The sequence below is a fragment of the Balaenoptera borealis genome (assembly GCF_965194805.1).
Source record: "Balaenoptera borealis genome assembly, chromosome: 3".
Taxonomy (NCBI): domain Eukaryota; kingdom Metazoa; phylum Chordata; class Mammalia; order Artiodactyla; family Balaenopteridae; genus Balaenoptera; species Balaenoptera borealis.
The window spans coordinates 412699-440502 of record NC_138866.1 but is presented as its reverse complement, the minus strand read 5'-3'; the positions used below and the strand labels follow the sequence as shown (position 1 = coordinate 440502).

At 62.4% G+C, this 27804-nt stretch overlaps 2 protein-coding genes across 5 annotated transcripts in view; one reads left to right on the top strand and one right to left on the bottom strand.

Annotated features, from left to right (window-relative positions):
* The first annotated feature begins 37 nt into the window (after positions 1-37).
* PLD4 (phospholipase D family member 4) lies at positions 38-14130 on the top strand. Its single transcript, XM_082386802.1, is given in 12 exon segments — positions 38-6327; positions 6504-6606; positions 6609-6682; positions 9124-9320; positions 10077-10260; positions 10443-10563; positions 11003-11130; positions 11708-11908; positions 12596-12735; positions 12900-13065; positions 13140-13236; positions 13668-14130. Coding segments are annotated over 12 exon segments (1722 nt in total). The 5' UTR covers positions 38-6219; the 3' UTR covers positions 13871-14130.
* Positions 14131-17032: 2902 nt separating this feature from the next.
* The window catches only part of AHNAK2 (AHNAK nucleoprotein 2), a 28778-nt gene continuing 18006 nt past the window's right edge, over positions 17033-27804 (bottom strand). For all 4 annotated transcript variants that reach the window (XM_082386798.1, XM_082386801.1, XM_082386800.1 and 1 more), the window contains 2 exons: positions 27252-27436; positions 17033-27095 (listed from right to left, as the gene is read on the bottom strand). In XM_082386798.1, coding sequence (XP_082242924.1) covers positions 17508-27095; positions 27252-27436 — 9773 coding nt within the window. In that variant the 3' untranslated portion in view covers positions 17033-17507. The remainder of the gene's footprint in view (positions 27096-27251; positions 27437-27804) is intronic.

The window sequence follows — 27804 nt, the reverse complement described above, 5'->3', positions numbered from 1 at the left end:
CTGGGGGCTCAGCCCAGGGGTCTCCCTTCCTGGGCTGGAAAATCCCATTTGACCCCCAAGACCAGGGACGGTGCGATGCAGATGTGCTGCCACCAGGGGGAGACCTAGGCAAGAAAGCAAAGCAGGGAACTTTCCGGAGGTTTGCTCCTCAAAGAGAGAAAAGTTATTTTATTCAAGCCGTTCAGTGACGCAGCGTCCAAGAGCACCCTGTAAGGTAGGCCATCCCGTGTAGACGTAGCACGGGAGGGGCACAGGCCCTGTGTGCCGGGGCCCAGCTGCTCCCGAATCCTTCTCCCTTTTTATGGCTTCAGAGGGGTCTGAGGCCTCCCCCGCTCTGGGGTGACGTCACACCACTCAGTCCCTCCAGCCCAGGGGCGATATTGTCCCCCACCTCCTGCTACAGGGCGGACCCAGAAGCAAGAGGGACAAGGCAGCAGGAGCAAGCGTCCTCGAGGCAAAGCCACCCCGGAGCCTGCTCGCAGGTCACTTGGCCAGCTGCGCGGGAGTCACTTGTACCCAAGCAGGTCCCCACGGCAGCTCTGCCCCCTTGCCTGCCCTGTCCCAACGACTGTGCTGTCCCCTCGCCTGCTCTGTCCACGCGACTGCTCTGTCCCCTCGCCTGCTCTGTCCACGCGACTGCTCTGTCCGCAGGCCTGCTCTGTTCCCTTTTCTGCTCTGCCCCTCTCCTGCTCTGTCCCCAGACCTCTGTCCCCTCCCCTTCTCTGTCCCCACGCCTGCTCTGTCCCCTCCCCTGCTCTGTCCCCACAGAGCTCTGTCCTCGCACACATTGTAAACCCCAGAGTCAGCTGTTGGTTTTAAAGTCCATTTGCCCTTTCCCTGCATGGACCTTTGGTGTTCTACTTTGCCTCCTGGATTTCCATGTTTCCCTCCTTGATCATTTTCCAAAAGACCTCCACTGAGTTTGTTTTCAGGGGAGGTTTGCTGTGATGAGATGAACGCCAAGGATCGTACTCCGCTGGGTTTGGCCCAAGGCTGTAGTTTGATGACCTCCGGCCCAGGCCACAGGTCCACCCAAGCTGGGGGTGCTACACGAATCTGGGACATCTGTAGGGCCTGCACTCTCTGTGTCAGGATAGAAAGGCAAAAATCCACCTGCCTTCAAACTTGAAGAAACCTGTCTGTCTCTGCCCCAGCTTTGGATGGGAAAAAAAAAAAAAAACCCAACAAAAAACCCCCCAAAACTCTCTTGTGTAGAGGAAGCCGAACAGAAAGCCTTAGGCCCTGCCCGGTATATGTGGAACATAGTGGAAAATGGGTTAAACACACAAGTGAAGGAGGAACACAGCACCCTGTCCTGTAGGTCCCCACAGACTTGCAGACAGGCAAGCTCAGGCGGGTACTGCCGGGCCGGATGCGCTAGAAACAGGCGTCAGGGAGGGTAGTAGCCACACTTCACTATCTGTCAGTTGATGCTTCATCAACCACCTGAGGGCCTATTAGCCATCGCTAAGCAAATGAAGACTCGCCTGGGGTACCTGGAGTCCTCACACAGCTTCAAACTATACGCTCGGCACACTCACCATGAACACCAGCTTCTGGGGTGGGGTGCCCTTCAAGCATAACTGGCCCATCCTAAGCCTGCCTGCCCTGCCTCACCCCCGCTTCCCGCAGAAACCGCAACAAAGGCACTTCTGCACAGTTCGCCCCCTGCCTTGTGACTGGCCCAGCACTGCCCTGGGTGCCCCGCGGGGCAAGCTGTCCTCTCCCCGTGGAGCTGGGCACATAGGTGCAAACTACCAGGTATAAAATGAAACAGTTACAAAAATGTGATGTACAGCACAGGGAATTATAATAACTTTATATGGAGTGTAATCTATACAGATATTGAATCACTATGTCGTACGCCTAAAATTAATATAACATTGTAAGTCAACTACACCGCAGCGGGAAAAAAACAGGGAGACAGACCACATCCCTGAAGATCTCTATGCCCTCAGTGGGAGAGGGGGCAGACGCCGTCTGGGAGCTCCCACCGCAGGGCCTCCTGGCTGGGTAACAGACTCGTATTAAGAGTTTCTGGGTCCAGGACTCGATGTCAGCTTGTTCTTTCTTTAATCTAACTTGGAACTGTTGCGCCAGCATCTTCCAAACCTACAGAAAGAAAGAAGAGCCTTGAGGGCCACCCACGCGTGTCTCTTCTCAGTTTCCTTTGTGTCATGTGGGCCTGGGGCTCAAATTTATATATACAACCCCAGATGGGTGAAGAGCCTCCAGGACAAGTGATGTATTCAAAGTGGTTCTAGGTTGATCGCGATCCTAGGTTCCCACAGAAGCAAATGCAAATCATGTCTGGAGAAAGGCCTCTTCAGCCCAGGGCCCTCCACTGCCCCACAGTACGTCTAGCCCAGGACGAATTCCTGGTCAAATGTCATAAAACACACCATGAGCGACACCAGCATGAAATAACAAATAAAATTGTATTGGAATTTCCCTGGCGGTCCAGTGGTTAAGACTCCGTGCTTCCAATGCAGGGGGCATGGGTCTGATCCCTGGTAGGGGAACTAAGATCCCACATGCCATGCAGAGTGGTCAAAAAAAACCAAAAAAAGATTAGAAAAGAGCAAAAGAATATAAACTATAGCCAGAGTTGGAAAAGCATCACACTGAGAATGATAATGACTCAAAAGAAAGCTTTGTAAAAACCTCAATAAGAGAATTAGGGGCTTCCCTGGTGGCGCAGTGGTTGAGAATCTGCCTGCCAATGCAGGGGACATGGGTTCGAGCCCTAGTCTGGGAAGATCCCACATGCTGCGGAGCAACTGGGCCCGTGAGCCACAACTACTGAGCCTGTGTGTCTGGAGCCTGTGCTCCGCAACAAGAGAGGCCACGACAGTGAGAGGCCTGCGCACCGGGATGAAGAGCGGCCCCCGCCCGCAGCAACTAGAGAAGCCTGCATGCAGCAAAGAAGACCCAACGCAGCCAAAAATAAATAAATAAACTTATAAGAAAAGAAAAAGTCAATGATGAGAAAGACGAGAGGAAGTTATCCAAATGCAATGCACAGGAACGTGGAAGTAGAAGCTATGAGATGGGTTGATGGCAGAGAGGATGGAGCGACAAACTGGAACATATCTACTTGGCGTTCCTGACAAGGGAAAGGGAAGAACAGGGGAGAGGACGTATTCACAGAGAGAACAGAGAGGAATTTTCCAGAACTGGGAAAGACATGTGCTGTGGGTTGAATTGTGTCCACCAAAACGATGTTAAAGTCCTAACACCCAGGACCTGCGAATGTGACCTTATTTGGAAATGGGGTCTTTGCAGGTGATCAAATTAAGATGAGGTCATTGTGATGGACCTTAATCCAATATGACTGGTGTCCTTAGAAAAAGGGAAATGTGGACACAGAGACAGATGTGTGCAGAGGGAAGATGATGTGAAGACACAGGGAGAACGCCATAGACAGGCCAGGGAACCCCAGGGGCCACCAGAAATTAGGGGAGAGCCTGGACCAGACTCTCCCTCCTGGCCTCAGAAGGAACCAACCCTGCCGACACGCTGATTTGGGTCTCCTAGACTTCAGAACTGGGAGACGGTCAATTTCTGTTGTTTAAGCTGCCCAGTCTGTGATACTTTGCTACAACAGCCCTAGCAAACTAATACAACATGTATCCACGGCTACAGGAAGCATAATGTATGCCAGGATAAAAGGAAGAAAAGAAAACTACACCTGGTTACATCATGGTAACACTAAAGGATAGACACAGACATCGACAGTGAGAATCTGTTAAAAACAAGCAGAGCAAAGGAGTCCTTACAAAGGTGTGACAGCAGGTCTCCCAACAATGATGGAACCCTAAAGATTTTGGGGTTCCAGAGAAAATGACTGTCAATTAAGAATTCTGTACCTAGAAAAGTTCTTTCAGTAATGAAGGAGAATTAGAGATATTTTCATGTTACTAAAAACTGAGCATTTGTCAACACGCTCCCAGTTCATGGAAAATAATTGGCAACTGAGAATTTTATCCCCAGCTGAACGATTAGTGAAGTCTGCTGACGAAAATTCAATAAACTATCAAGTTAAGAAGAAAAAAAGGGAACTTTATTCAAGCCAGCTGAGGATTCTAACTGGGGAAGCAGATTCTCAGAAGCTCTGAGGACGGTTCTGCCTGCTCGGAGTGGAAGACACAGCCACGCACATTTTCGAGACAAAGGATCGTACATCACAATGACATGCGGTATTTTACCTTAAGGTCACCAAGGAGGCACAGCCCAGGGAAGCACGTACAAAGTGGGCAGCGGGTCACCGTGACCCCTACGGAGCTGGGAAGGAACGTTATTCTCGCGTCAGAAGAAAGGAAAAACCCATCTTCCCGGGGTGGGGGGGCAGGCACGCCCACCCGTGAGGAGTTCTGGCTAAGGTGTGACGCAGATGCACCTGGCACACAGGGAGGGAGGAGGCCCAAACAAACACAGAGAGAGAACTTTACGTTTAATTTTTTTCTTGTCCTGCCTTAAAATATCAATTTTATATCAAGTCCATTCTAAAAGATTATTTCAGGAGGAAGGACGGTGACCACAGAGGGAAGCTCTGAAATAAAAGAAGGAAAGATGAGTAGATAAATCCATAAAAGTGAGTAATTCTTAAGCACACCCTGAGTGCATAAAATAATTATAAGATGCATAATTTGGGGGGGGGTTCTTTTTGTTGTTGTTGTTGGCTGTGCCGCACGGCTTGTGGGATCTCAGTTCCCTGACCATGGATTGAACCCGGGCCATGGCAGTGAAAGCCCGGAATCCTAGCCAGTAGGCCACCAGGGAACTCCCTTTGGGGTTTTAAAATAATAATAATAATAGTATTACAAGCTGGAATTTTTTTTTTAAATGACAACAGCAGAATATAAGGGGGAGATCACTGGAGTTGAAGTATTCAAACGCCCTCACATTATTCAGGAAGAGGGAAAGATGTTTATTATGTATATACCTTCTTATGTCTGTGGGGCAAAGTTTTAAAGATAAGCTGAGTAGTGTGGAAGCACACCACCTCCTAACATCAGTGGATCAACACAACCGAAGAATAGTTACTGCTGATGGAAAGTCTGCTGCGGATCAAGCCCGAGGAGCTCTCCCATCGGGGCTGCATTGTCAGAGCCCAGAACAGACAGGAGGGAAGAGTGGTACTTCCTACACCCAAGATTAAAGGCTTCAGAAGAGAACTGACATAACGCCCCTTCACTCACAATGCATCGGTCAGGACCTGTTTGGTGACCGGCCGGACCGCAGGGTGGCCGGTGACCTGCCGGACTGCAGGGTGGCCAGGGCAGAGAATCCTCCCCTGCGTCCGAGTGGTCTGTGTGAGTGTCCATCACAAAGCATCATCCCCCAAAGCCTAGAATTCAGGGAATAGGAGAAAATGGAACAAGAAAAAAAATCCAGGGGGCTTCCCCGGTGGTTCAGTGGTGAAGAATCCGCCTGCCAATGCAGGGGACACGGGTTCAAGCCCTGGTCTGGGAAAATCTCACATGACGTGGAGCGACTAAGCCTGTGCGCCACAACTACTGAGCCTGTGCTCTAGAACCCGCGAGCCACAGCTGCTGAGCCCACATGCCACAACTACTGAAGCCCGTGGGCCTAGAGCCTGTGCTCCGCAATGAAGAGTAGGCCCCTGCTTGCCACAACTAGGGAAAGTCCGTGTGTAGCAATGAAGACACAACACAGCCAAAAGTTTAAAAAATAAATAAATTTATTAAAAAAAAAAAAAAAAAAAAAAGGAAGGAATGAAGAGAGCAGCCGAAGGGAGGAAAAGAAAGCCAAATCCAAAACAAAAAACAAAGAGAAGGGCTATTCTAAAGGCCACTGTCTGCGGGGGGGCAGGGGGCAGGGGGCATGGGTTAGGGCTGGGGGTGACAGGGTCCTGTATTCAGAGAGTCCTGGTTGCGGGGGTGGTGGTGGGATGGGGCAGGCGGAGGCAGAAGTCCTTGCTGGGGACCCAGGCTGAGCACCAGCAAACTATAGCCAGGCCTGCCTTTTCAGGCAGCCCAGTAAGCCGCCCACCTGCATTCTCCAGGATGGGGGTCCTAGCTGCCTCCATTTCCCAGCCTCCCTTGCAGCTAGATGCAGCCATGTGACTAAGTTCTGAATCATGAGACATAAATGGAAGTGCCCTGTGGGACTTCCAGGATGTCTCCTCTGGGATGTCCCTTATGCTCTGCTAGGAACATGAGGTGATGGCTGAGCTCCAGCAGCAATTATGGGGCCATGAGGCTGCCAGTCAACCCTAGGGATTGGGAGCTGAGAGCTGGAGGGACCTGGCTCCTGATGGCTGTGGAACCAATACCATCCCTAGGCTGCCAGCCCCAGAATCTGGTCAGTGTGATGGAGAAAAACAATGTTCAAGCCCTGGTTCCTCAAGTCAAGAGTCTCGGTGGTTTGCACCAAAACTAACTCAGATGCGTAAGCCTGTGACTTGGGGTTGGGGGGTGGAGAGGGATTTTCTCTGGATGTGAAAGTTTTCAGCCCCACCCCCTGGCTGGCCCACCCAGCTCCAGATGTCTGTCAAGGGCGCGGAGGGAGGTACTCAGGAAGAAAAGGAAGTGGCCAGAAGGGGAAGCGGCAGGCTGCAGAGAGGAGGCAGGTGGGATGTGATCGGGCGCTCGCTGGCGAGCTGAGGGCCTGCGTCTGTGGCAAAGCCAAGATGAACGCCAAGGCAGGACCCCCAGAGGTAAGTGCCAGTGAGGCCGGATGGGAGAGTCAGGCCAAAGGCCCTGAGACGGGGACTTCGGTCCACTGCCCCCTGGCCCCGTGCTGCCAGCAGCCCTGGGCCCAAAGGGTCATAAAGTCTCCAGCTGGGCCTGCAGAGCACCCATTCCTCCTCCGGTTTGTGCAGCCAGGACCACCAGGGCCTCGGGGTCTCCTAGAGAGTTCAGAGCAGGCCCTCCCTCCGCCCCAGCCTGGGCCGGGCAGCTGCGCCACATGCCCTGCACGGCAGGAAGTCTCACCCCTTCACCCATGACCTCCGATGCCTGCAGGGTCCCACGGCTGCCCAACACAGGGCTGGGGGGGAGCTCAGAGCTGTCCCATGGGAACCTCCCAGCCCGTCACGGCCCTGAGATGCCAGCGCTAGTGGGTCATCCTCGCCCAACAGCCAGCCCCACCCCTGGACATACAGGGTCCCCAGGGCTGCAGCTGCCCAGAGCCCCCCTGGACGGCTGGCCTCCCCAGGCCCCTGTAGTTCCCAAGGGGATGGGTGGCCCGGCAGGTGCCTCGGCCGTGCTCCGAGTCCCAGATGGGGGCCGTGGGGGCAGGGCTGCCGCGCTCCAACCTTCCTGTCTGCCTGGGGCCCCGGGTGGTACAGCAGGGGCAGCGTCTGTCCAAGGATGGCCCTGGGGCCCCGCCCAGGACTGCACCCCGATTGCCTCTCCTGCGGGTCGGTGAAGGGGCCTGGGACCTGTTCACCGTGAAGGCCTGATGCGGCCCCGAGCCCTCCCCGGACGGGGAGGGGAGTGGCAGGCCCCCGAGCGCTCCTCTGCGGCGTGCGGGTGGGGAAGCACCCTGACTCCCCTCTATGGGGGCTCCTGGCAGGGAGGGGTGCCGGGCCTCGGGCACTCTGCCTGAGTCCCCCGTCTCACTCTGCTTTCTGGGGCCCCCGCCACCCGGTAATGGTTCTGGCTCAGGGCAGACGCAGCCCCCGGGCCCAGCTCCTATGGCCGCCCCTTCCCCACACTGAGGCGGGCCAGCGGGTCCTGTGGAAGGACACCTGCTCCCAGGGCCCCAGTGCCTGGCCAAGCTGCACTCGCAGGCAGGCAGCGCAGCCCAGGCCCCAGGCCCCAGGCTGCAGGGGCCACTTCCCCACCAAGGCCAGGAGGGAGGGCTGCACCCACCCCTCACGGTTGGCTGGCCGGGCGGGGCGGGGGGGGATCCCTGTCGCTGCGCGTGGGCCCCTCCCTGCACTCCGGGGCGGGCGTGCTGAGATCGGGGGCATCCCCCTCACGGCGGCATTGGAGGCTGCTTTGGGGAGGGGCCCAACTCCAGCCGGGGCCCAGCCGGGGCCCAGCCGGCCTGGCTTCCAGCTCCTCGTGGGAGTGACCACTCAGAGGGGACGAGACGCATCCTCTGTCCCCAGCTGGCTGCAGAGTCCTGCTGCACAGGGAGAGCTCCGCTGCCAGCATCAAGGGGTCCCGACTCAGCCCCAGCCCCCTGAACAGCAACACTCTGTCAGTGCCGGGTCTCCCCAGCCAGGACAAGGGCTGCTGCCCGGCGCCCAGGAGGGGCTGCAAGGGGCCAGGCCGGGGGCGCCCAGCCCGGGAAGGGAAGCAGCTATTTATAGGCCAGCCTTGAGAGGGCCAAGCTGGAGAGCAGAAATGGCATCAGACTCGTTGAGGCTGTGACTGAAACAAGGAACTGAGATTCAGACACCCACATGCCCGCCGAGAGGGGGTCCAAGAGGGAGAACAGCGGGTCACGTGTGTCCCGGGAACAGACCGGGGCGCACACACACACACATGCACGCACACATGCACACGCACCAGTGATGGGCAAGGGACTCGCCAGCTTCAGGCCGGGCTGTGGTGAGGGTGCGACCGTGGGCAGCAGTGGTGGCTGTAGGGGTCCCCACGAGGTGGCGGCCCCGGTGCCCAGCTGCCCAGGCACCGTGGAGCCACTGCAGCCGGGCCTGGAGCTGTGGGTGATGCCAAGTCACCCCGAGCAGGTGCGGAGGCCTCTGCAGAGCGCATCGGTGGCCCCTGCGTGGCCCCGATCCACGCCACCCCACAGACCACGGGACAGGGAGGCCCGCACAGCAGGATTTGGGGGCCTGAGGGAGGGGGCTCAGCAGCCTCACAGGACCCCTGGGCCAGAGTGGCAAGGACAGAACTAGCCACGGGGGAACCGGGGCACCCTGACGGGTGGGCTGCTCGCCACCGGCCACATGCCCCGTCTCGGGGGACCTGGGAAGATGGCCAGTGACCGTGCGGGCCCGGGCTGGGCCCCGGCGGTGGGCTCGGGCCTGCGTGGCCCCATCCGCGCCAGCCCCGCCCGGCTGCAGGCCTGGCCTCCCTGCCAGCAGGGACGGCCTGTCTCAGCGCTGGAGAGGCCGTCAGGCCCGCCCGGAAGAGCGCGGCCACGCCCCGGGGACCCCGTGGTGACGCCCTCCTCCGGTTGCAGGTGCGGGGGACTCTGGCCCTGCTGTGCCTGAGCGCTGTGACCCTCACCTACGCGCTGTGGCAAGTGCTCTCTTCCTCCACCTGGCGCCACGTGCGCCCCGAGGAAGGGCCCACCGCGTCTTGGGGCCTTGGCTCCAGCCTGGCCTGGGCGCCCCTGGGAGGGGAGGCCTGGCGGCGTCAGCAGAACGACTCCTGCCGGTGAGTGAGCCGCGAGGTCTCCAGGGTGGCCGGCGCGTCGCTGCTCCAGGCCCAGGCCGCCGCCTGCCTTCCCCCTGGGGCGCCCCACAGGGACCAGCATCGCCCTCTGCCACCTCCTGTTGGAAGAGGCAGGTTCCGGGGAGGGCGGGCTGTGAGGCAGGGGGCGTGGTCGGGGGAGGGGGAGAAGCCCCGAACTGTATGGGCCGGAGTCGGGGCTGGGGACGGGGACGACTTGGGGCGCTCTTTGCAGCAAACGCAGGCGGCCAGCCAGGGACTCCGACAAGGCCGCGAGCCCCGGTCCTACCTGGGCCGAGGTGGCACCATCGCAGCCCTTCCACCTGGGGTGGAGTCGCAGCGCCCGCCCCTCCCGCCCCGCTGTGGGGTCCTGGGATCCCAGCACACCCCCAGCCTACCCCCAACCCCCACTGGCCCAGCCCTCCCCTCTGGGTCAGCCCGGGCGTCTCCAAGGGCCTCCACAGCTGCAGGAGCCCAGACCCAACACCTCTGCCGGGCTCCGCAAGCGACAGCCCCGAGCAGACAGCGCCTGGGCTTGGGGGGGCCTGGGCCCCATCTGCCCTGCTCTCAGGCCCCCCACTCAGGCCCCTCCCCGGGGCGCTCCTGGGTGTCCGGCCTGCCCTGCCCAGTCTGGCCTGCGGCCCCCTCCCTGCACCCTCCCGCTTGGCTGGACGGGGCGGAGCAGGTGATGCGAGGCTGGCTGGTGGCTCCCGCGCTCACACCTGGCACCTCCCTCCGCAGGCTCGTCCTCGTGGAAAGCATCCCCCAGGACCTGCCGCCTGCAGCAGGCAGCCCGTCTGCCCAGCCCCTGGCCCAGGCCTGGCTGCAGCTGCTGGACGCCGCCCGGGAGAGTGTCCACGTGGCCTCCTTCTACTGGTCCCTCACGGGGTCCGACACTGGGGTCAATGACTCGTCTTCCCAGCTGGTGCGCCACCCGTCCCCCAAGTCGGAGGCTGCGGGCCGTCTAGGGGCCAGGCACACAGCAAGCCCGGCGGGCAGCGCATCTGTCTGACCGAGCTGTGGGCAGTCAGAGGCGGCCTCCTGGGGAAGTCTGGGCCCTTCCTGGTGGGATGGGGCTGGCCTCTCACCGCTGGCCTGCTCTCGCAGGGAGAGGCCCTTCTGCAGAAGCTGCAGCAGCTGCTGGACAGAAACGTTTCCCTGGCTGTGGCCACCAGCATCCCGACACTGGTCCGGAACTCCACCGACCTGCAGGTCCTGGTGGCCCGAGGTAGGTTCCTGCCGTCCTGGGCCTGGGGACGGGCGAGAGCAGTGGGGCTGCCCGGGAAGGGGAGGCCGGGAGCCCAGGGCTGCAAGCGCCTTCAAGTGGGCTTCCCCGGGGGCCAGTTCCAGGGAGCCGGACGTGTCATTTCCCAGGGGGCAGAGCACAGGGTGGTCTCCGGGCCTTGCTGAGCCCAGACGCTTCAGCCTGTGGGTGGCGGCTTGGCCTGGAGCCAGAGGCAGCAGGGACAATCCTCACAGAGCCGGGCTGCCTGGAGGGACCCCCAGCTGGTCAATGCCTCAGTTTTCCCACCTGTAAAATGGGAATAACAACATCAACTGAGTAGGACTGCTGTGAGGAGAAAGGAATCCACCCACCTGCAAAGAAAGAGCTGAGAATCTGGCTCAGCACGAAGCGAGTTCACCACACTGTCCTGCACCCTCGTCAGGCGCCCAGGTTCGACATGTGCCCATGGGAAGGCTCACCGGCGGCGTTTTGCACTCCAAGTTCTGGGTCGTGGATGGGCGGCACGTCTATGTGGGCAGTGCCAACATGGACTGGCGGTCACTGACACAGGTGAGTCCCCGAGACCCGAGTGGGGAGGCCCCATGTCCCCATGCGGGCAGTCACCCTGGGGGAAGTGGCCATGTCTGTAACATCGCTGTGGTAGAAACACCCGGAGACTGGTTACCGGATTCAAACGGCACTGAACTCCTGCTGCGGAAGGCCATTTAACCGCCCGGAAAGATGCTCAGGTCACCTTATCCGGGAAATCATGCAGACAAAGCACGATCCCTTCTAGGGAAAGCAGTGCTTTAACCATGAGTCAAAACGGTGACAGCAGCTGTCATCTAGCAGTGGAGAATGATTTTTTTTTTCGTTCTTCTCCGGGCATTTATGCGTTTTCTATTGTCTTTTGGTAATAAACACGTATTGCCCTTGGAATACAATGTTCAGGGAAAACAGGGACCCGCAGGGCACCGCACCCCATGGCTTCCCCGAGCGCACCATCTGCCACGGATTCTCGCGGGGGGTGGATGCTGCTGTGGGCCGGCTGCCGAGCCGGGGGCCGCACCTGCCAGGCACCCCCGGCCCGGGGGGCCCACACGGCCCCAGAGGGGCCCCTCCCGCAGCGCTGCCCCGGTCCCTGCAGGTGAAGGAGCTCGGCGCCATCATCTACAACTGCAGCCGCCTGGCCCAGGACCTGGAGAAGACCTTCCAGACCTACTGGGTGTTGGGGGTGCCGAAGGCTGTCCTCCCCAAACCCTGGCCTCGGAACTTCTCCTCCCACATCAACTGCTTCCAGCCCCTCCGGGACTACTTTGACGGGGTGCCCACCACTGCCTACTTCTCGGTAAGGGTGGTCAGGGGGGCCGACTGGAGCCCCTGCTCTCCTGGCTGGCCAGAGGCACAGGGAGCCCCGCCCACCCTGGGCCTGGCCTGCAGACACCTCGGAGTCTGCTAGGTCCTCGGGGCCACGGCTCCGGGAGCCAGCGCCGTGGACGGCACTGCGGCCCCAGGGTGAGGGGCAGGCCCGGCCCCAGGAGAGGACGCGGTCATCGTCATCCACGGGAGACAGGCAACCTGAGTGCTTGTGGGGGTCGTCCTGTGGCCCTGGGGGCCTCCAAGCACACTGTTGGATGGGGTCTGACTCAGGCCCAGGGAGGGTGGGGGGAGGACCCGTGCATCAGGCAATTCTGTCACTCTGCGGGGAGGAGAGGGGGACTGAGGGGCGGGCGGTCACGCCCACCAGCCACGACCCTCCCTCAGGGTACACGGCAGCTGCCCCAGTGCTGGGCTACAGTGGAGACCCTGCCTCGGAGGCAGGGACGCTTCCCCAGACGTGGGGGCCCAGGCTGAGCCGCGCGGGCAGCTTCCTCCGGAGTCAGGCCAGCCCGGGGCCCCTGTTCAGACCTGACGTCTTGTCTTCCTCCTGGTTCCCAGTGCTGGAGGGTGGGTGCACCGTGGCGTCACGGGTCCAAGAACCCAGTGGCTCAGAACCGGGTGGCCAGTGCCCTCAGGGACCTCTCTGCCCGCACAGGCATCGCCGCCCGCACTCTGCCCCCACGGCCGCACCCGGGACCTGGACGCGCTGCTGGCGGTGATGGGGGGCGCCCGGGAGTTCATCTATGCCTCGGTGATGGAGTATTTCCCCACCACACGCTTCACCCACCCCGCCAGGTAGGCCGGGCGGGAGCCGGGCAGCCCCGGACGGGGGAGGCCCCTCTGCCCGTGGGCAGCTCCTGGCCTGTCTCCTCGCCCGCCAGGACCCCTGCCCACTCGGGGCGTGTGGGCAGGGCCCGGTTGACCTGAGGACCCGGACCCTCCCCCGCACCCCTCCCCAGGTACTGGCCGGTGCTGGACACGGCACTGCGGGCGGCGGCCGTCGGCAGGGGCGTGCGCGTGCACCTGCTGGTCAGCTGCTGGCTTAACACGGACCCCAGCATGTTCCCTTACCTGCGGTCCCTGCAAGCCCTCAGCAACCCCGCGGCCAACGTGTCTGTGGACGTGGTGAGGACCCACCCCCTGGCCGGGCCGGGAAGCAGCCTCCCTGTTGGCTGACACGCCCTCTCTGTTCCCCCAAGAAAGTCTTCATTGTGCCCGTGAGGAACCACTCCAACATCCCCTTCAGCAGGGTGAACCACAGCAAGTTCATGGTCACGGAGAAGGCGGCCTACATAGGTGAGCAGGGGTGAGGGCTGCGGGCAGGGGCTCGGGACCTGAGTCCTTGTGGGCTGCGGAGCGAGCGGACACCAGCAGAGGGCACACAGGCCCGCAGAAGGGATCGTGTCGCCCGGGCGGTGGCCAGGCCAGGGTGCTGAAGGGGGCGCTGTTCTCCGTCCAGCGCGGACCCCGGGCGGGGACCTGCTGAAGGGCTCAGGCCCTCCCCCATGGAGGCAGGTGGGGACCCCTGGCACCGAGCCCCCCGAGCACTGAGTCCGTGGGCTGCTGGGGTGCAGTCCCTCACGTGAAGAGCGGGCTGCACTCGGCGCCAGAGAGGCTGCAGGGCTGGAGTCGGACCACGGCAGAGTGGCTGCTGGGGCCATCGGGCTGGGCCAGGCAGCAGAGGACCCCCCCCGTGTGGCCCAGTAACCCAGTGTCTCCGCCCACAGGCACTTCCAACTGGTCCGAAGATTACTTCAGCAGCACCTCGGGTGTGGGCCTGGTGGTCAGCCAGAGGGCCCCCAGCACCCAGCCAGGGGTGACAACCGTGCAGGAGCAGCTGCGGCAACTCTTTGAGCGAGACTGGAGTTCCCGCTACGCTGTAGGCCTGGACGGACAGGCCCAGGGCCAGGACTGTGTTTGGCAGGGCTGACGTCCAGCCCTTCCTGGCTGCGGAGGCCCACTGCTCCCGACCAGGCTTCCCTGCCTGGCCCCCAGTCTGGACCCCGAGCAGCTCGATCCACACAAGCCCTGGTCAGGGACAGGACTGCCCAATGCAGGGCAGGCGCAAACTGTTTGCTCTCCAAATCTAGACCCTCTTAAAGCCCCACCTCCTCCAGGGAGCCCTCCAGGATGCCCTCCCTGGCTCCCACAGAGCCGCAATTCCTGCCCACACACGGAGCCTTTACAATACTGTGTGCCTCCCTGTTTCTCCTGTGAGTCCTGGGTCAGGTTGCGTCCCACCTTCTCAGCCCCAGGCTGGAGTTCAGCCTCTACCCACCTGCGAGGCGCCTGTGTCCATGAGGCCACATTGAGGCGGGGCTGGGCTTCCGCCATGCGAGCCCCTGACTCTTGCCAGCATCCAGCCTCCTGCCCACAGGAACCCAGAGACAGAGCAGGGGGCGGGGCTGGCGCCTGGGGTGGGCCCAGGTCTGATGGGGGCAGGGCTAGTGCCTGGGGTGGGCCCAGGTCTGATGGGGGCGGGGCTGGTGCCTGGGCAGGGCATGGGGCCGTGGGGTCGGGGGGAGGCCTGATGGGGGCAGGGCTGGCGCCTGGGGTGGTGGGCCCAGACCTGTAGAGGCCAACCTGCTCGTGGCACCCAGTCCTGGTGTATAAGGGGCCAGGAACCGGGCGGTAGAGTTGTAGAGTGGAGAGGACCTGGGTTTGAGCTGGCAGGAGGGTGACACCAGCCAGGATGGGGTTTGGATGCAGCCCCATTGGAGCTCACCCTCTCTTGGGACTCGCCCAGCACCTGCCCTGCAGAGGCAGGAGCTGAATCCTGGTCTGACAACTCGGTTCCGCTAGGAATGCTGGGTCAGAAGCCTGTCTCGGCCCTGGCCTCGCCACTTCCTGGTTTCTGACCTCGGCTTCAGAGCCCACCTGCCCTCGCAGAGGCCCCCAGGGCACCCGAGGCTAGAGCTGGGGGCTGGCTCAATGTCCAAGAGACCCTGGCCGCTGAGGGAGCTGAGCGAGTGGACCCCAGGCCGCTGCTCCCCTGTCCCCACGTCATCTTGGCCCCAGAGAGACCTGGCTGGGTTACTGTTGGACGCCTTTGACGTGAGTGTCCTCGTCTGCGAGGAAGATCCCCAAACCCAGCCTGTCTCCCTGCCCAGACCCGCGGGGATCTGGAGAGAGTGCCACGGCTCCAAGCGGCCTGAGAGGCGCCCAGGGCCTCTGGGAGCTGGTCTGTGCGTGAGCTGCCCCTGGCGGCACCCCGCTCCCACCGCAACTGTGCTGCAGGACGGCGCCCCAGGAGCAGCAGACCCCAGGCCCTCTGCTGCCTCGGCTGATCAGCCGTGGTCCAGGAGGGCTCTGTGCGCCAGGCTATGGCGGGGCAACAGGGCGAAAGGCCGCAGCCAGTGCAAGGCCCACTTCACACACTGTGGGTCTGGGGGCCACACCTCAGTGGCAGCCTCAAAGGCCTCCAAAGCAGACCCCCATCACAGGAGGCCCAGCTTGATGAGGCGTGAGAGGCCCCAGGGACCCCTTCTGGGGTGTGGGGGACAGACCCTACCTCCTGGGACCCTGGAACCCAGGCCCTTGTGTGACCCCTCCGTCGAGGGAGGGCACCAGCTACCTCGCGTGCGACAGGTAGAATGCAGAGGTGGTTATGTGACATGAGGTGGTAACAGCATCTTGCGGGGGGCCGACCCTTGCTGGTTTGATGAAGGAAACTCCCGTGAGCTGTCCTATGGAGAGGCCCGCAGGGCAGGGCCCCAGGAGTAGCCTCCAGCCTCCAGCCAGCAAGAAACAGGGCCCCAGGACGCACCCAGCCTGCACCCAGCAGCCTTGTGAGTTTGGGAAGTGGTTCCTTCCCCCGTTGAGTCTGGAGATGAGATGGCAGCCCGGCCAGTGCCTTGATGGCGGCCTCATAGGACCCGGCTAAGCTGTGCTTGGAGTCCTGACCCACAGAGACTGGGGGATCATAAATGTGTGTTGTTTCAAGCCACTCATTTGCGGTGATGTTGGCACAGTGCAGGTGGCTCACGCACGTTGTCACACGGAGCAGGGGCCACATGGAAGGTGGAAGGGCCTGTGCTGTCAGCGGCTCCCCACGGGCTGACAGCTGCCTGCTCGGCCTCCAGCACCGAGGCTACGGTATCTCATGCCTTGACTCTGGGTTCGGAGAGGAATGACACCCACGGAGCCAGGCGGACCCCCACCGCAGTGTTCCCGGGGGGCTGTGCTCCCCACGTCGGTCTGATGGGCAGAGCGAGGCTGGGGCTGCGAGAGGCTGCTGCAGCCTCCTTGACTGCGGGACCCAGTCCCCACTGAGCTTTCCCTCCCCCCGCCCCGCCTTACAGAGGGTTCCACATCCCCTACCTTGGGGGACCCCCAGCCGGCCACGGGAGATGGGACTTCCCACGGTGGCCAGGGGGAAGGACCCAGCCTCCCAGGCTCTCTCAGGGCAGCACGGGGAGGGGGGTTGGGGGGGGCAGCCCTGGCAGCAGCAAGATGCCCTCTGGGCCCAGCGTCCCCCCCCGCCGCCCCCGCCCTGCTCTTCTTCCTGTAGCCTCAGCCATGAGGGCAGCCCCTCCTCTCCGAGCAGAAGGGGGGTGGGCCAGGCTCCAGCTCCCCCTCCGAGCGCCTCATGCCCACGGGCCCCTGAGGGGCGTCTGAAGGCAGCCGGGAGGAGATCTGACCCCTAGAAGTTTGTAGGAAACTCCTTCAACCTTGTTCTGAATCTGCTTCCCGTGGGCTGCTTGGGGAGGAGGGCCACCACGGCAAAGGAAGCCTCTGAGAGGGGCCCCCATCGTGGCCCAGGACCCAGCTACCCATCCCCCGCCCCCGAGGCCAAGGGCCCCTCTGTGTGCTGTCCCTGCTCTGCCCACCACCCACGCCTTGCGCTGCCTCCCAGCTGGGGGTGGGGGGTGTGTCTGTGTCCCCGGCCACACTGTGGACTCCTGGGCCCTCGCCTTCTTCCTCTTGGTCTCTCGCAGCCGCTGGCTCAGAGGAGGGTCTGGACAGACAAACGGATGAGTGAGCCGCCCTTGACTCTGCTTTCCAGAGCAACCTAGGAGCGTTTAGGACAGAGCGCGTGGGGGGAGAGCGGGGCTGAATTCCAACGCAGAACAGAACACCTCGCAGTCATCACTGGGGAAGCAGCACTTCCTTTATTGCCCGTCCAGGGTCCGGGCAGCAGCCAAATAGGTCCCGTCTGCAGCCTGGCGGCGGCGGGTACACTGAGGGGCCGGGCACGCGGGGGGGGTGCCGGCGGGCAAGCGGACGCCCACAGACGTCTCGTGGGAACTCACGGCTGTCTGAACGGCCTCTGCTGGCTCGCCCGCCCCCAGCCCAGGGCGCGTGCATCGTCACACAACGCATTCCAAAGCTTGCGCGGCGAGACATCCAACAGCGGAGTGAGCTGGTTCTAAGCGAGCAGGGAAGGGGGTTTCCTGGAATATGCCGGACTCCGCCGGAAACAGGGAAACTACCTTCCCCAGGAAGCAGCAGCAGGATAGGAGCTGAACCCCAAACGACTTCTGCACCCACAGCCGTCACAGCCCCTTCTGCAAGCAGCAGCTGTGTTCGCAAGGGCCTCGCGGGCCGGGATCTCGAGGAACGCGTGTCTAACGAGGACCCTCAGGAGCGCAGGGCCTCGTGGGGAGTCCGGACGCCGCCTCTGCCGCCGAGGTTCTGGGGCGCCGGCACGTTTGGGGCCCCGCTCTGGGAGGGCTGTGTGAGGGTGGGGCCCCGCCGCGCTCAGGCACCTCTGCTCCGCTCTCGGTGCTGTGAATCAAGGTGGACACACGCGCCCTCACGGTGGCGGCTTCGCAGGGCCTCCTTTCGTCTGTCCGTCTGTCCTCGCTTGGTGGTGGGCCCGGGTGCAGGTTCATCCCGCCCTCTGGGTCCTGCTCCAGCAGGCCCAGCTCCGTCCTTGCTGTGGACGTGGTCACCGCTCTGGCGCCCGGCCTGGCGCCCGCAGTCTCCGCCGGCTCCCCGGCCCCCTTGTCCTCTGGGGAGAAGCTTTCTGGGGCATCGAAGAACGTGACCGCTTGTTCTTGGAGTTTTTGCTCTGCCAGAGCTGCCTCGTCTTCAGAGCTTTTGCTTTTCTCGGTGTGAGAGGAGGAGAACCCTAATTTGGGAAATCGAAACCAGCCCGCCTTCTCGGGCTTCTTAGGTGGCTCTGCCTCGGGCCGTGCCCCAGGCTGTGTCTGGACGGGAGCCGACGAGCGGGCTTCATCTTTGGAATGAGCACGTGTCTCTTCGGCAGAGGAAGAAAACCCAGTGCTCGGAAGCCAGAACCTGAACAGCCCAGAAGATCTTTTACCCTCTGGTTTCTCTTCTGGAGCCCTGCCTTCCTCTGCCAGGCAGGCAGCTGCCTCCCGGCTCTCGTCTTCAGGGGGAAATTCGAGAATTTCTGCAGCCTCCTCGTCGTCCGAGCAGCTGTCGGCACCCTGGTGGCCAGAGTGCACTTTGGGCGTGAATGTTGGCCGTCCAGGCACGTTGACACTGGACGAGATCACTTCAAACGGTTCTCCGGTGTCCGGCTGCAGATCTCCAGAAGCGGGGTCTGCTCCCGGGGTAGCTTGTTTGGAAGCCTCCTGCAGGCCCTCCCTCAGCCGGGAGTCTCGGACACGCACCTGCGTGCGGGGCTCCGGCATCGTCACCTTTAGCAACGAGAACCCATAAGAAGCCGTTTGGGTCTCGGAGGCGGGGATCTCCAATTGCCGCACGACCCGGGTGGAAATAGCCTCGGGTCCTGAGAGGTCAGCCAACTCTGCCGTCACCCTGCTGTGGACGGCGACCTCGGGGCTCTCTCCCTGCGCGTGCTGAGTGCGCATTCTGACCTTGGAAATGGGGGAAGCTTCCGGGGAGAAGTCAAGGGTCATGGGCTGCTCCCCGGGGGTCCCAGCACCTGCCTTCAGGATGCTGGCAGCCCAGACTCCCGGGCTTTCCTCGTGCAGGGCGTGGGCAAGGCTGCTCGCTGGGCACCGCACTTCCGTCACGGCGGGGATAAAGATGTCAGCCTCGCAGCTGGGGTCGGGAAAGGCGGACCTTGGCACGCTTATCCTGGGCAGTTTGACAGTCACCACGGAGCCTTCCCAGGGCTGACCCATGTTAACGACAGAAACCTGGGACGGCCCGTCGGTCCTGGACGCCTTCAGTTTAATGGGGCCTTCAGGCTGGGAGGACCGTTCCTCTGCCCTCCCCTCCCCCGCAGCAAGGTCCAGTCCTGCAGGACCAGCAGGAGGAGCCGTGCCCATTTCTCCCAGTGGAGCCTGGGTTCCTGAAAGTCTGCCGCTGGGCATCTGAAGAGGCAGGGAGCCTTCGCCTGGACGGACCCTGACCTCGGAAGGGGAAAGGTCCGCAGCGGGCACCCCTGCAGCAGAGAGGTGCGGCTCTGAGCCTTTTTGCTCAAGGTTTCTCTTTAGAATGTCTGCGTCTGCGTAGGACGCGAGCTCCGCAGCTGCCTCGTCTGCCCCTGCCTCTGGGGGCTGCAGGGACATAGCTTCTTCCACCTCTGACCCAGGAACCCCCTGACCCTTGACTGGAGCTGGCCTTTCTCCTTCCCTCAGTGCGCTGGCGGCAGGCGCGGGCACTGGCGCCCCCCGAGCCCCAGCCGCCCCCCTCTCCTTGGCGGGGCGCCGGATGCTGGGCCGGTGGAGCGTGGGCACCCTGAACCAGCCCCCAGGCGAGGCCGCGGTCTCCACCGCAGGGACGTCCACATTTGCTGGGCTGCAGGACGGCTGCTGGGGGTCTCCTACTGAGGGGGCCGTCGCCTCGCCGAGAGGCTGGCTTGCCGAGCCGTCCCGAAGCCCGTGCCCTTGGCTGCTGTGTCCCAGAGACGGAGGGCCACCAGCAGACGAGCTCACCCCCACCTTGGCCTTGCTGGGTCTGAGGTCAGGTCTGGCAAAGTCCAAAAGGGGAGCGGGGGCCTGTGGCAGACGGAGGTCCGCGCCCGCTCCTTCTGGGGGGCCGACCACCGTGCCGGTGCCCCCAGCACCAGCTGCACCACCAGCCCTCTCTGTGGCACGGGCGCCACCGCCCGCCGGGGGCCTAGAGCGTGGAGCAGCGGGGTCTCCCCGTGGCAGGCCGGGCCCTCCCTCTGGAGCGGGCGCTGTGGGAGGCGCGTGTTCCAGCACGGCGCAGCCAGGCGACTTCATGCCTCTCCCCTCTCTGTCCTTGTCCGGAAGCGCGTCCACTGCCACCTCCGCTGCAGACACAGGACCCCCAGGGGGCATGCCCTTGGGACCCGTGTCCACAGCCACGCCGAGCTCTGCGGTGTCCAGGCTGCGTTCAGGGTCCCCTGGGGGCACCGTCCCCTTCTTTGGGGACCACATGAATGACGGAAGCTTGATCCACGGCATTTTTAAGGGACTGTCTTTCCCTCCACGTTCAGTATCTTTAGCTGGGGTCTCACCTGCAGCCACTGCCGACGGCCCCGCGCTGCACGGCACGGCTGTGGAGTCCAGGCCCCGGGCAGGGCCAGTAGTGGATAGAGAGGGGGCACAATCTCCGGCACCGGCCTCCACCTCTGCATCGGCTGCTTCTGGGACAGAAAACCCGAACTTTGGTGGATGAAACTTAGGAAAACTCACCCGACCGTACGATGCAAGAAACATGGGGTCCACAGGGCCTGCGGGACGGTCAGTCTGGGACACTGCAACTCTCTCCTGGGTTGGGAGACGGGCAGAACTTTCTGTGCTGGGAAGATGGGCATCGTTCTGGGAACAAGGGGCTGCTTCCAGAGGGAGCTCCGGGGGGACGGCGGCTCCGGGGAGAGTCACCTGGTATTTTGTGAGTATGATGCCCTCGGCAGGAGACAGAGAGGCAGGCTCGGCATGGGTACCACTGAGATCAAGGCTGCCAGAAAAACCAGGCCAACCCAACCAGGGAAGAGGCACGGACGGCTCCCTGGTGGCCGAATCCTGCGTCAAAGATCCACCACCACTAAATTCTGAGAACGTGACAGAGGTACTTGGGGGCAGAGAAACCCCAAAATTAACATCTACTGGTGCAGAACTTTTGAAGGATTTGCCAGATGAAGAGAAGAATTTGGGAATTTTAAAATGTGATTTTTTGATTTGGATATTACCTCCGCCTTCCATTTTAATGTTTCTAACTCTGGCGGCCACCTCTTTGTCTCCAAGGGACACGTCGCCCTCCAGCTTGCTGCCCGCGGCCTGGGTGTCCACCTCCACGCTGGGCAGTGACACCTCCACGCCGGGGGCCGTCACCTCGCCCTTGTCGTCCTTCAGGTCCACTTTGGGCCCCTTGATGTCCACCTGGGGGGCCTTGATGTCCAACTTGGGCATCTTGATGCTGGGCACCTGCACCTTGGGCACATCGACCTTGAGTCCGATTCTCGCTGCCGCTTCCATGGGCTCCGCTTCGGGAAGGTGGCCCTCTGGGAGCTTCACGCCCACCTCGGCAGCCTTGACCCCCAGCTCGGCCGAGGGCAGCTCGATGCTGAGGTCACTGGTCTTCACGTCAGCCTGCACCGAGGGCAGGGTCACCTCGGCCTGGGCCTTGGGCACGGACACCTCCAAGGCAGCTTCGACGGACTTGCTGGGCGCTGACACCCCGAAGGATGGCATCTTGAACTTGGGCCTTTTGAACTTGCTGTCTCTGACGGCCACCTCCTTGTCCCCAAGGGACACGTCGCCCTCCAGCTTGCTGCCCGCGGCCTGGGTGTCCACCTCCACGCTGGGCAGTGACACCTCCACGCCGGGGGCCGTCACCTCGCCCTTGTCGTCCTTCAAGTCCACTTTGGGCCCCTTGATGTCCACCTGGGGGGCCTTGATGTCCATCTTGGGCACCTTGATGCTGGGCATCTGCACCCTGGGCAGGTGGCCCTTGAGCCCGATTCCCGTTGCTGCTTCCTTGGGCTCCGCTTCGGGAAGATGGCCCTCCGGGAGCTTCACGCCCACCTCGGCAGCCTTGACGTCCAGCTCGGCGGAGGGCTGCACGATGCTGAGGTCACTGGTCTTCACGTCGGCCTGCAGAGAGGGCCGGGTCACTTCGGCCTGGGCCTTGGGCACGGACACCTCCACGGCGGCCTCGACGGACTTGCTGGGCGCCGACACCCCGAAGGACGGCATCTTGAACTTGGGCATTTTGAACTGGCTGTCTCTGGCGGCCACCTCCTTGTCCCCCATGGACACGTCGCCCTCCAGCTTGCTGCCCACGGCCTGGGTGTCCACCTCCACGCTGGGCAGCGACATCTCCATGTCAGGGGCTGTCACCTCACCCTTGGCGTCCTTCAGGTCCAGTTTGGGCCCCTTGATGTCCACCTTGGGCACCTTCATGCTGGGCATTTTCACCTTGGGCGGGTGGCCTTTGGGTCCAATTCCTGCTGCCGCTTCCTTGGGCTCCGCTTCGGGATGGTGGCCCTCGGGGAGTTTCACGCCCACCTCGGCGACCTTGACCTCCAGCTCAGCGGAGGGCAGCTCGATGCTGAAGTCACTGGTCTTGACGTCGGCCTGCACCGAGGGCAGAGTCACCTCGGCCTGGGCTTTGGGCACAGACACCTCCACAGCGGCCTCGACGGACTTCCTGGGCGCCAACACCCCAAAGGACGGCACCTTGAACTTGGGCATTTTGAATTTGCTGTCTCTGGCGGCCACCTCCTTGTCCCCCAGGAACATGTCGCCCTCCAGCTTGGTGCCCGCAGCCTGGGTGTCCACCTCCACGCTGGGCAGTGACACCTCCATGTTGGGGGCTGTCACCTCACCTTTGGCCTCCTTCAGGTCTAGTTTGGGCCCCTTTATGTCCACCTTGGGCACCTTGATGCCGGGCTTCTGCACCTTGGGCATGTGGCCCTTCAGTCCAATTCCTGCTGCCGCTTCCTTGGGCTTTGCCTCGGCAATGTGGCCATCTGGGAGCTTCATGCCCTCCTCGGCGGCCTTGACCTCCAGCTCGGCGGAGGGCAGCTCGATGTTGAGGTCACTGGTCTTGCCGTCGGCCTGCACCGAGGGCAGGGTCACTTCGACCTGGGCCTTGGGCACGGACACCTCCACGGTGGCCTTGACTGACTTGCTGGGCGCTGACACCCCAAAGGACGGCATCTTGAACTTGGGCCTTTTGAACTTGCTGTCTCTGGCAGCCACCTCCTTGTCCCCAAGGGACACGTCGCCCGCCAGCTTGGTGCCCGTGGCCTGGGTGTCCACCTCCACGCTGGGCAGTGACACCACCACATCGGGGGCCGTCACCTCGCCCTTGGTGTCCTTCAAGTCCAGTTTGGGCCCCTTGATGTCCACCTGGGGGGCCTTGATGTCCACCTTGGGCACCTTGATGCTGGGCATCTGCACCCTGGGCAGGTGGCCCTTGAGCCCGATTCCCGTTGCTGCTTCCTTGGGCTCCGCTTCGGGAAGATGGCCCTCTGGGAGCTTCACGCCCCCCTCGGCAGCCTTGACCTCCAGCTCGGCGGAGGGCTGCTCGATGTTGAGGTCACTGGTCTTGCCGTCGGCCTGCACCGAGGGTAAGGTCACCTCGGACTGGGCCTTGGGCATGGACACCTCCACGGTGGCCTTGACTGACTTGCTGGGTGCCGACAACCCGAAGGACGGCATCTTGAACTTGGGCATTTTGAACTGGTTGTCTCTGGCGGCCACCTCCTTGTCCCCAAGGGACACGTCGCCCTCCAGCTTGCTGCCCGCGGCCTGGGTGTCCACCTCCACGCTGGGCAGTGACACCTCCACGTCAGGGGCCGTCACCTCGCCCTTGGTGTCCTTCAGGTCCAGTTTGGGCCCCTTGATGTCCACCTGGGGGGCCTTGATGTCCACCTTGGGCACCTTCATGCTGGGCATCTGCACCTTGGGCAGGTGGCCTTTGAGTCCGATTCCCGCTGCCGCTTCCTTGGGCTCCGCTTCGGGAAGGTGGCCCTCCGGGAGCTTCACGCCCACCTCAGCGACCTTGACCTCCAGCTCAGCGGAGGGCAGCTCGATGCTGAGGTCACTGGTCTTGCCGTCGGCCTGCACCGAGGGCAGAGTCACCTCGGCCTGTGCCTTGGGCACGGACACCTCCACGGCGGCCTTGACGGACTTGCTGGGCGCCGACACCCCGAAGGATGGCATCTTGAACTTGGGCATTTTGAACTTGCTGTCTCTGATGCCCACCTCCTTGTCCCCCAGGAACACGTCGCCCTCCAGCTTGCTGCCCGCGGCCTGGGTGTCCACCTCCACGCTGGGCAGTGACACCTCCACGTCGGGGGCCGTCACCTCACCCTTGTCATACTGCAGGTCCAGTTTGGGCCCCTTGATGTCCACCTTGGGCACCTTGATGCTGGGCATCTGCCCCTTGGGCAGGTGGCTCTTGAGTCCAATTCCCGCTGCCGCTTCCTTGGGCTCCGCTTCGGGAAGGTGGCCCTCTGGGAGCTTCACGCCCTCCTCGGCGGCCTTGACCTCCAGCTCGGCGGAGGGCAGCTCGATGCTGGGGTCACTGGTCTTCACGTCGGCCTGCACCGAGGGCAGGGTCACTTCGACCTGGGCCTTGGGCACGGACACCTCCACGGTGGCCTCGATGGACTTGCTGGGCGCTGACACCCCGAAGGACGGCATCTTGAACTTGGGCATTTTGAACTTGCTGTCTCTGGCGGCCACGTCCTTGTCCCCAAGGGACACGTCGCCCTCCAGCTTGGTGCCCATGGCCTGGGTGTCCACCTCCACGCTGGGCAGTGACACCTCCACTTCGGGGGCCGTCACCTCGCCTTTGGCGTCCTTCAGGTCCAGTTTGGGCCCCTTGATGTCCACCTTGAGCACCTTCATGCTGGGCATCTGCACCTTGGGCAGGTGGCCTTTGAGTCCAATTCCCGCTGCCGCTTCCTTGGGCTCCGCTTCTGCAATGTGACCCTCTGGGAGCTTCACGCCCACCTTGGCAGCCTTGACCTCCAGCTCAGCGGAGGGCAGCTCGATGCTGAGGTCACTGGTCTTCACGTCGGCCTGCACCGAGGGCAGGGTCACTTCGACCTGGGCCTTGGGCACCGGCACGGACACGTCCACGGCGGCCTTGACGGACTTGCTGGGTGCCAACACCCCGAAGGACGGCATCTTGAACTTGGGCATTTTGAACTTGCTGTCTCTGACTGCCACCTCCTTGTCCCCAAGGGACACGTCGCCCTCCAGCTTGGTGCCCATGGCCTGGGTGTCCACCTCCACGCTGGGCAGTGACACCTCCACTTCGGGGGCCGTCACCTCGCCCTTGGTGTCCTTCAAATCCAGTTTGGGCCCCTTGATGTCCACCTTGGGCACCTTCATGCTGGGCATCTGCACCTTGGGCAGGTGGCCTTTGAGTCCAATTCCCGCTGCCGCTTCCTTGGATTCTGCTTCCGCAATGTGGCCCTCTGGGAGCTTCACGCCCTCCTCGGCGGCCTTGACCTCCAGCTCGGCGGAGGGCAGCTCAATGCTGAGGTCACTGGTCTTGACGTTGGCCTGCACCGAGGGCAGGGTCACTTCGGCCTGGGCCTTGGGCACGGACACCTCCATGGCGGCCTCGTCGGACTTGCTGGGCGCTGACACCCCAAAGGATGGCATCTTGAACCTGGGCATTTTGAACTTGCTGTCTCTGGCGGCCACCTCCTTTTCCCCAAGTGACATGTCACTCTCCAGCTTGGTGCTCGCAGCCTGGGTGTCCACCTTCACGTTGGGCAGTGATACCTTCACTTCGGGGGCCATCACCTCGCCCTTGGCATCCTTCAGGTCCACTTTGGGCCCCTTGATGTCTACCTGGGGTGCCTTGATGTCCCCCTTGGGCACCTTGATGCTGGGCGCCTGCACCTTCGGCAGGTGGCCCTTGAGTCCGATTCCCGCGGCCGCTTCCTTGGGCTCCGCTTTGGGAATGTGGCCCTCTGGGAGCTTCACGCCCACCTCGGCGGCCTTGACCTCCAGCTCGGCAGAGGGCAGCTTGATACTGAGGTCACTGGTCTTGACATTGGCCTGCACCGAGGGTAGGGTCAACTCGGCCTGGGCCTTGGGCACGGACACCTCCACGGCGGCCTCGACAGACTTTCTGGGTGCTGACACCCCAAAGGATGGCATCCTGAACTTGGGCATTTTGAACTTGCTGTCTGTCTCTAGTCCATATTTGCCTTTTATGTCTGTCTCTGATGTTACTACTGTGGTGCTGCTTTCCTTTTCCTTCTCCATTTCCTGGAGTTGTGTCACTTTGTCTCCTTTTGCCTCCTTTGCTGGTGACCACCCAAAGGAGGGCAGCTTGAGCTTTAGCATTTTCGTCTTTCCCTCCTTCTCCTCCGTGTGCGGGTCCCCCGCCTCGCTGTCCTCTTCTCCCTTCCGGGCTGCATCTTCCTCCGTGTCTCCTCCCGCTTGTGCTGGCAGAGCATCCTGATGGACTGGGGGTTGTCTGGTCCTGTGCGCTTCTGCTTCACCTGCGTCCTCCCCCTTGGCCTCCGCGTCCTCACCAGAGACCCTTCTCTGCCATGGTCCCCCCTGGAGAGCTGTCGTGTCCCCTTCTTTCTCGAGCACTTCTTCTTTGTAAAGTCCAAACTTGGGTGGCTTTAAAATGGGTATGCGGACGTGGAATTCTGGCTGGTGGTTTTGGTGGCTGCCTCGGCCTGCTGAGTCTTGCAGAGACAGTCTGGCAATGCCGATCTCCAGCGCCTGCGTGCCTTCCCTGGCCCCCTCCCCGCTCTGTCTTGGGGCTGGGCCGGCCCCTTCCCCCGGGGCTCCCTCACTGGGGAGGCCGGGCTCCATGGTGGGGTCGGCCTCCTCTGGCACCCCTGCCGTCCTGTCCTCTCTCCCGCCATGTGCGGCAGCCCTGGCGGCCTTGCGCCCGGCATCCCAGGGCCCCGTCTCCACCAGGACCCCAGCCTGGACTGTCCCACCGTGGGCTCCCCTGCCCGACAGCCCCTTCCCTGAGCCCACCCGGAATCTCAGGTTTGGGAAACTTCTCTTCCGCTGGCTGCCCGGCCCTGCTCCCGGCACCTGCTCCTCTTCCGTGAGCTGGGCCTCCGTGTCTGTGCTCGTGGGGGGCAGGTCAGGCACGTCCCCTCGCTCGTAGGCCTCCGAAGAGCTGTGTGACCTCCGGGGCCCTGGCCCACGCTTGCTCTTCAGAGCTTGGAATTTGGGCCAGGAGAGCCGCTCCCTCTGGGGCTGCCTGCCTCTGCCCTCCCTGGGCTTGGAGATGAGCCTCTCCTGGTCTCCGTCCTCCAGCAACGTCTTCGTGGGGGTCTCCGTGCACCCGTCGGCGATATCCTGGTCCTGAAACAGGGAGAGAGAACCTTTTGGCCCCCCGTACAGGGAGTCGGAGGCAGGGGCTCGGGGGATGGGAGCGGGCAGTGGGGGTCCCATCCCAGCCTCAGCCTGGGCACCAGGAGCACGGCCAGGGCCCAGCTTTGCAGGGCCACGCAAACTCACCTGCTCCTTGCTGTCCCTTGAGCCACGCTGAGCGCCGCCGGAAGCTCCCTCCTCGTCCTCCCTGGCAGGAAGTTTCCGTTTGATTGTGAACTGAACCTTGTAAGGCTCTGAGTACTGAAGGATTTTCAGAGCATCTTCATATTTAATGTCGTCAAAGAAGATGGTTGTGCTGAGCAACTGATCCCCTAGACAAAGACAGAGCGGCCCCCGCCCCTTAGTGTCCCGGACCTCGCCGGGCCTCACGGGAGGGGTCCACAGGGGTGCGTGACCGAGAAGGCGACCCCGCTCGGGCTGCCCGGCCCCTTCCTCCTCTTGAGCCCCGGGTGGGAAGGAGCCCCCATTTCCAAGCAGAAAACCTGTTAGAGCGAGTGGCCCCAGCCTGGACACAGCTAAGCAGTCTCTAGGGGCTCATCTGAGTCCACTGTGGCCTGTCCCCCTCCAGGCCCCCCTAACCTGATGGGACCACGGGGACATGGGGATGGGGCCATGCTGAGTCCACTGTGGCTCGTCCCCCTCAGGCCCCCCCCCATCCTGATGGGACCACGGGGACATG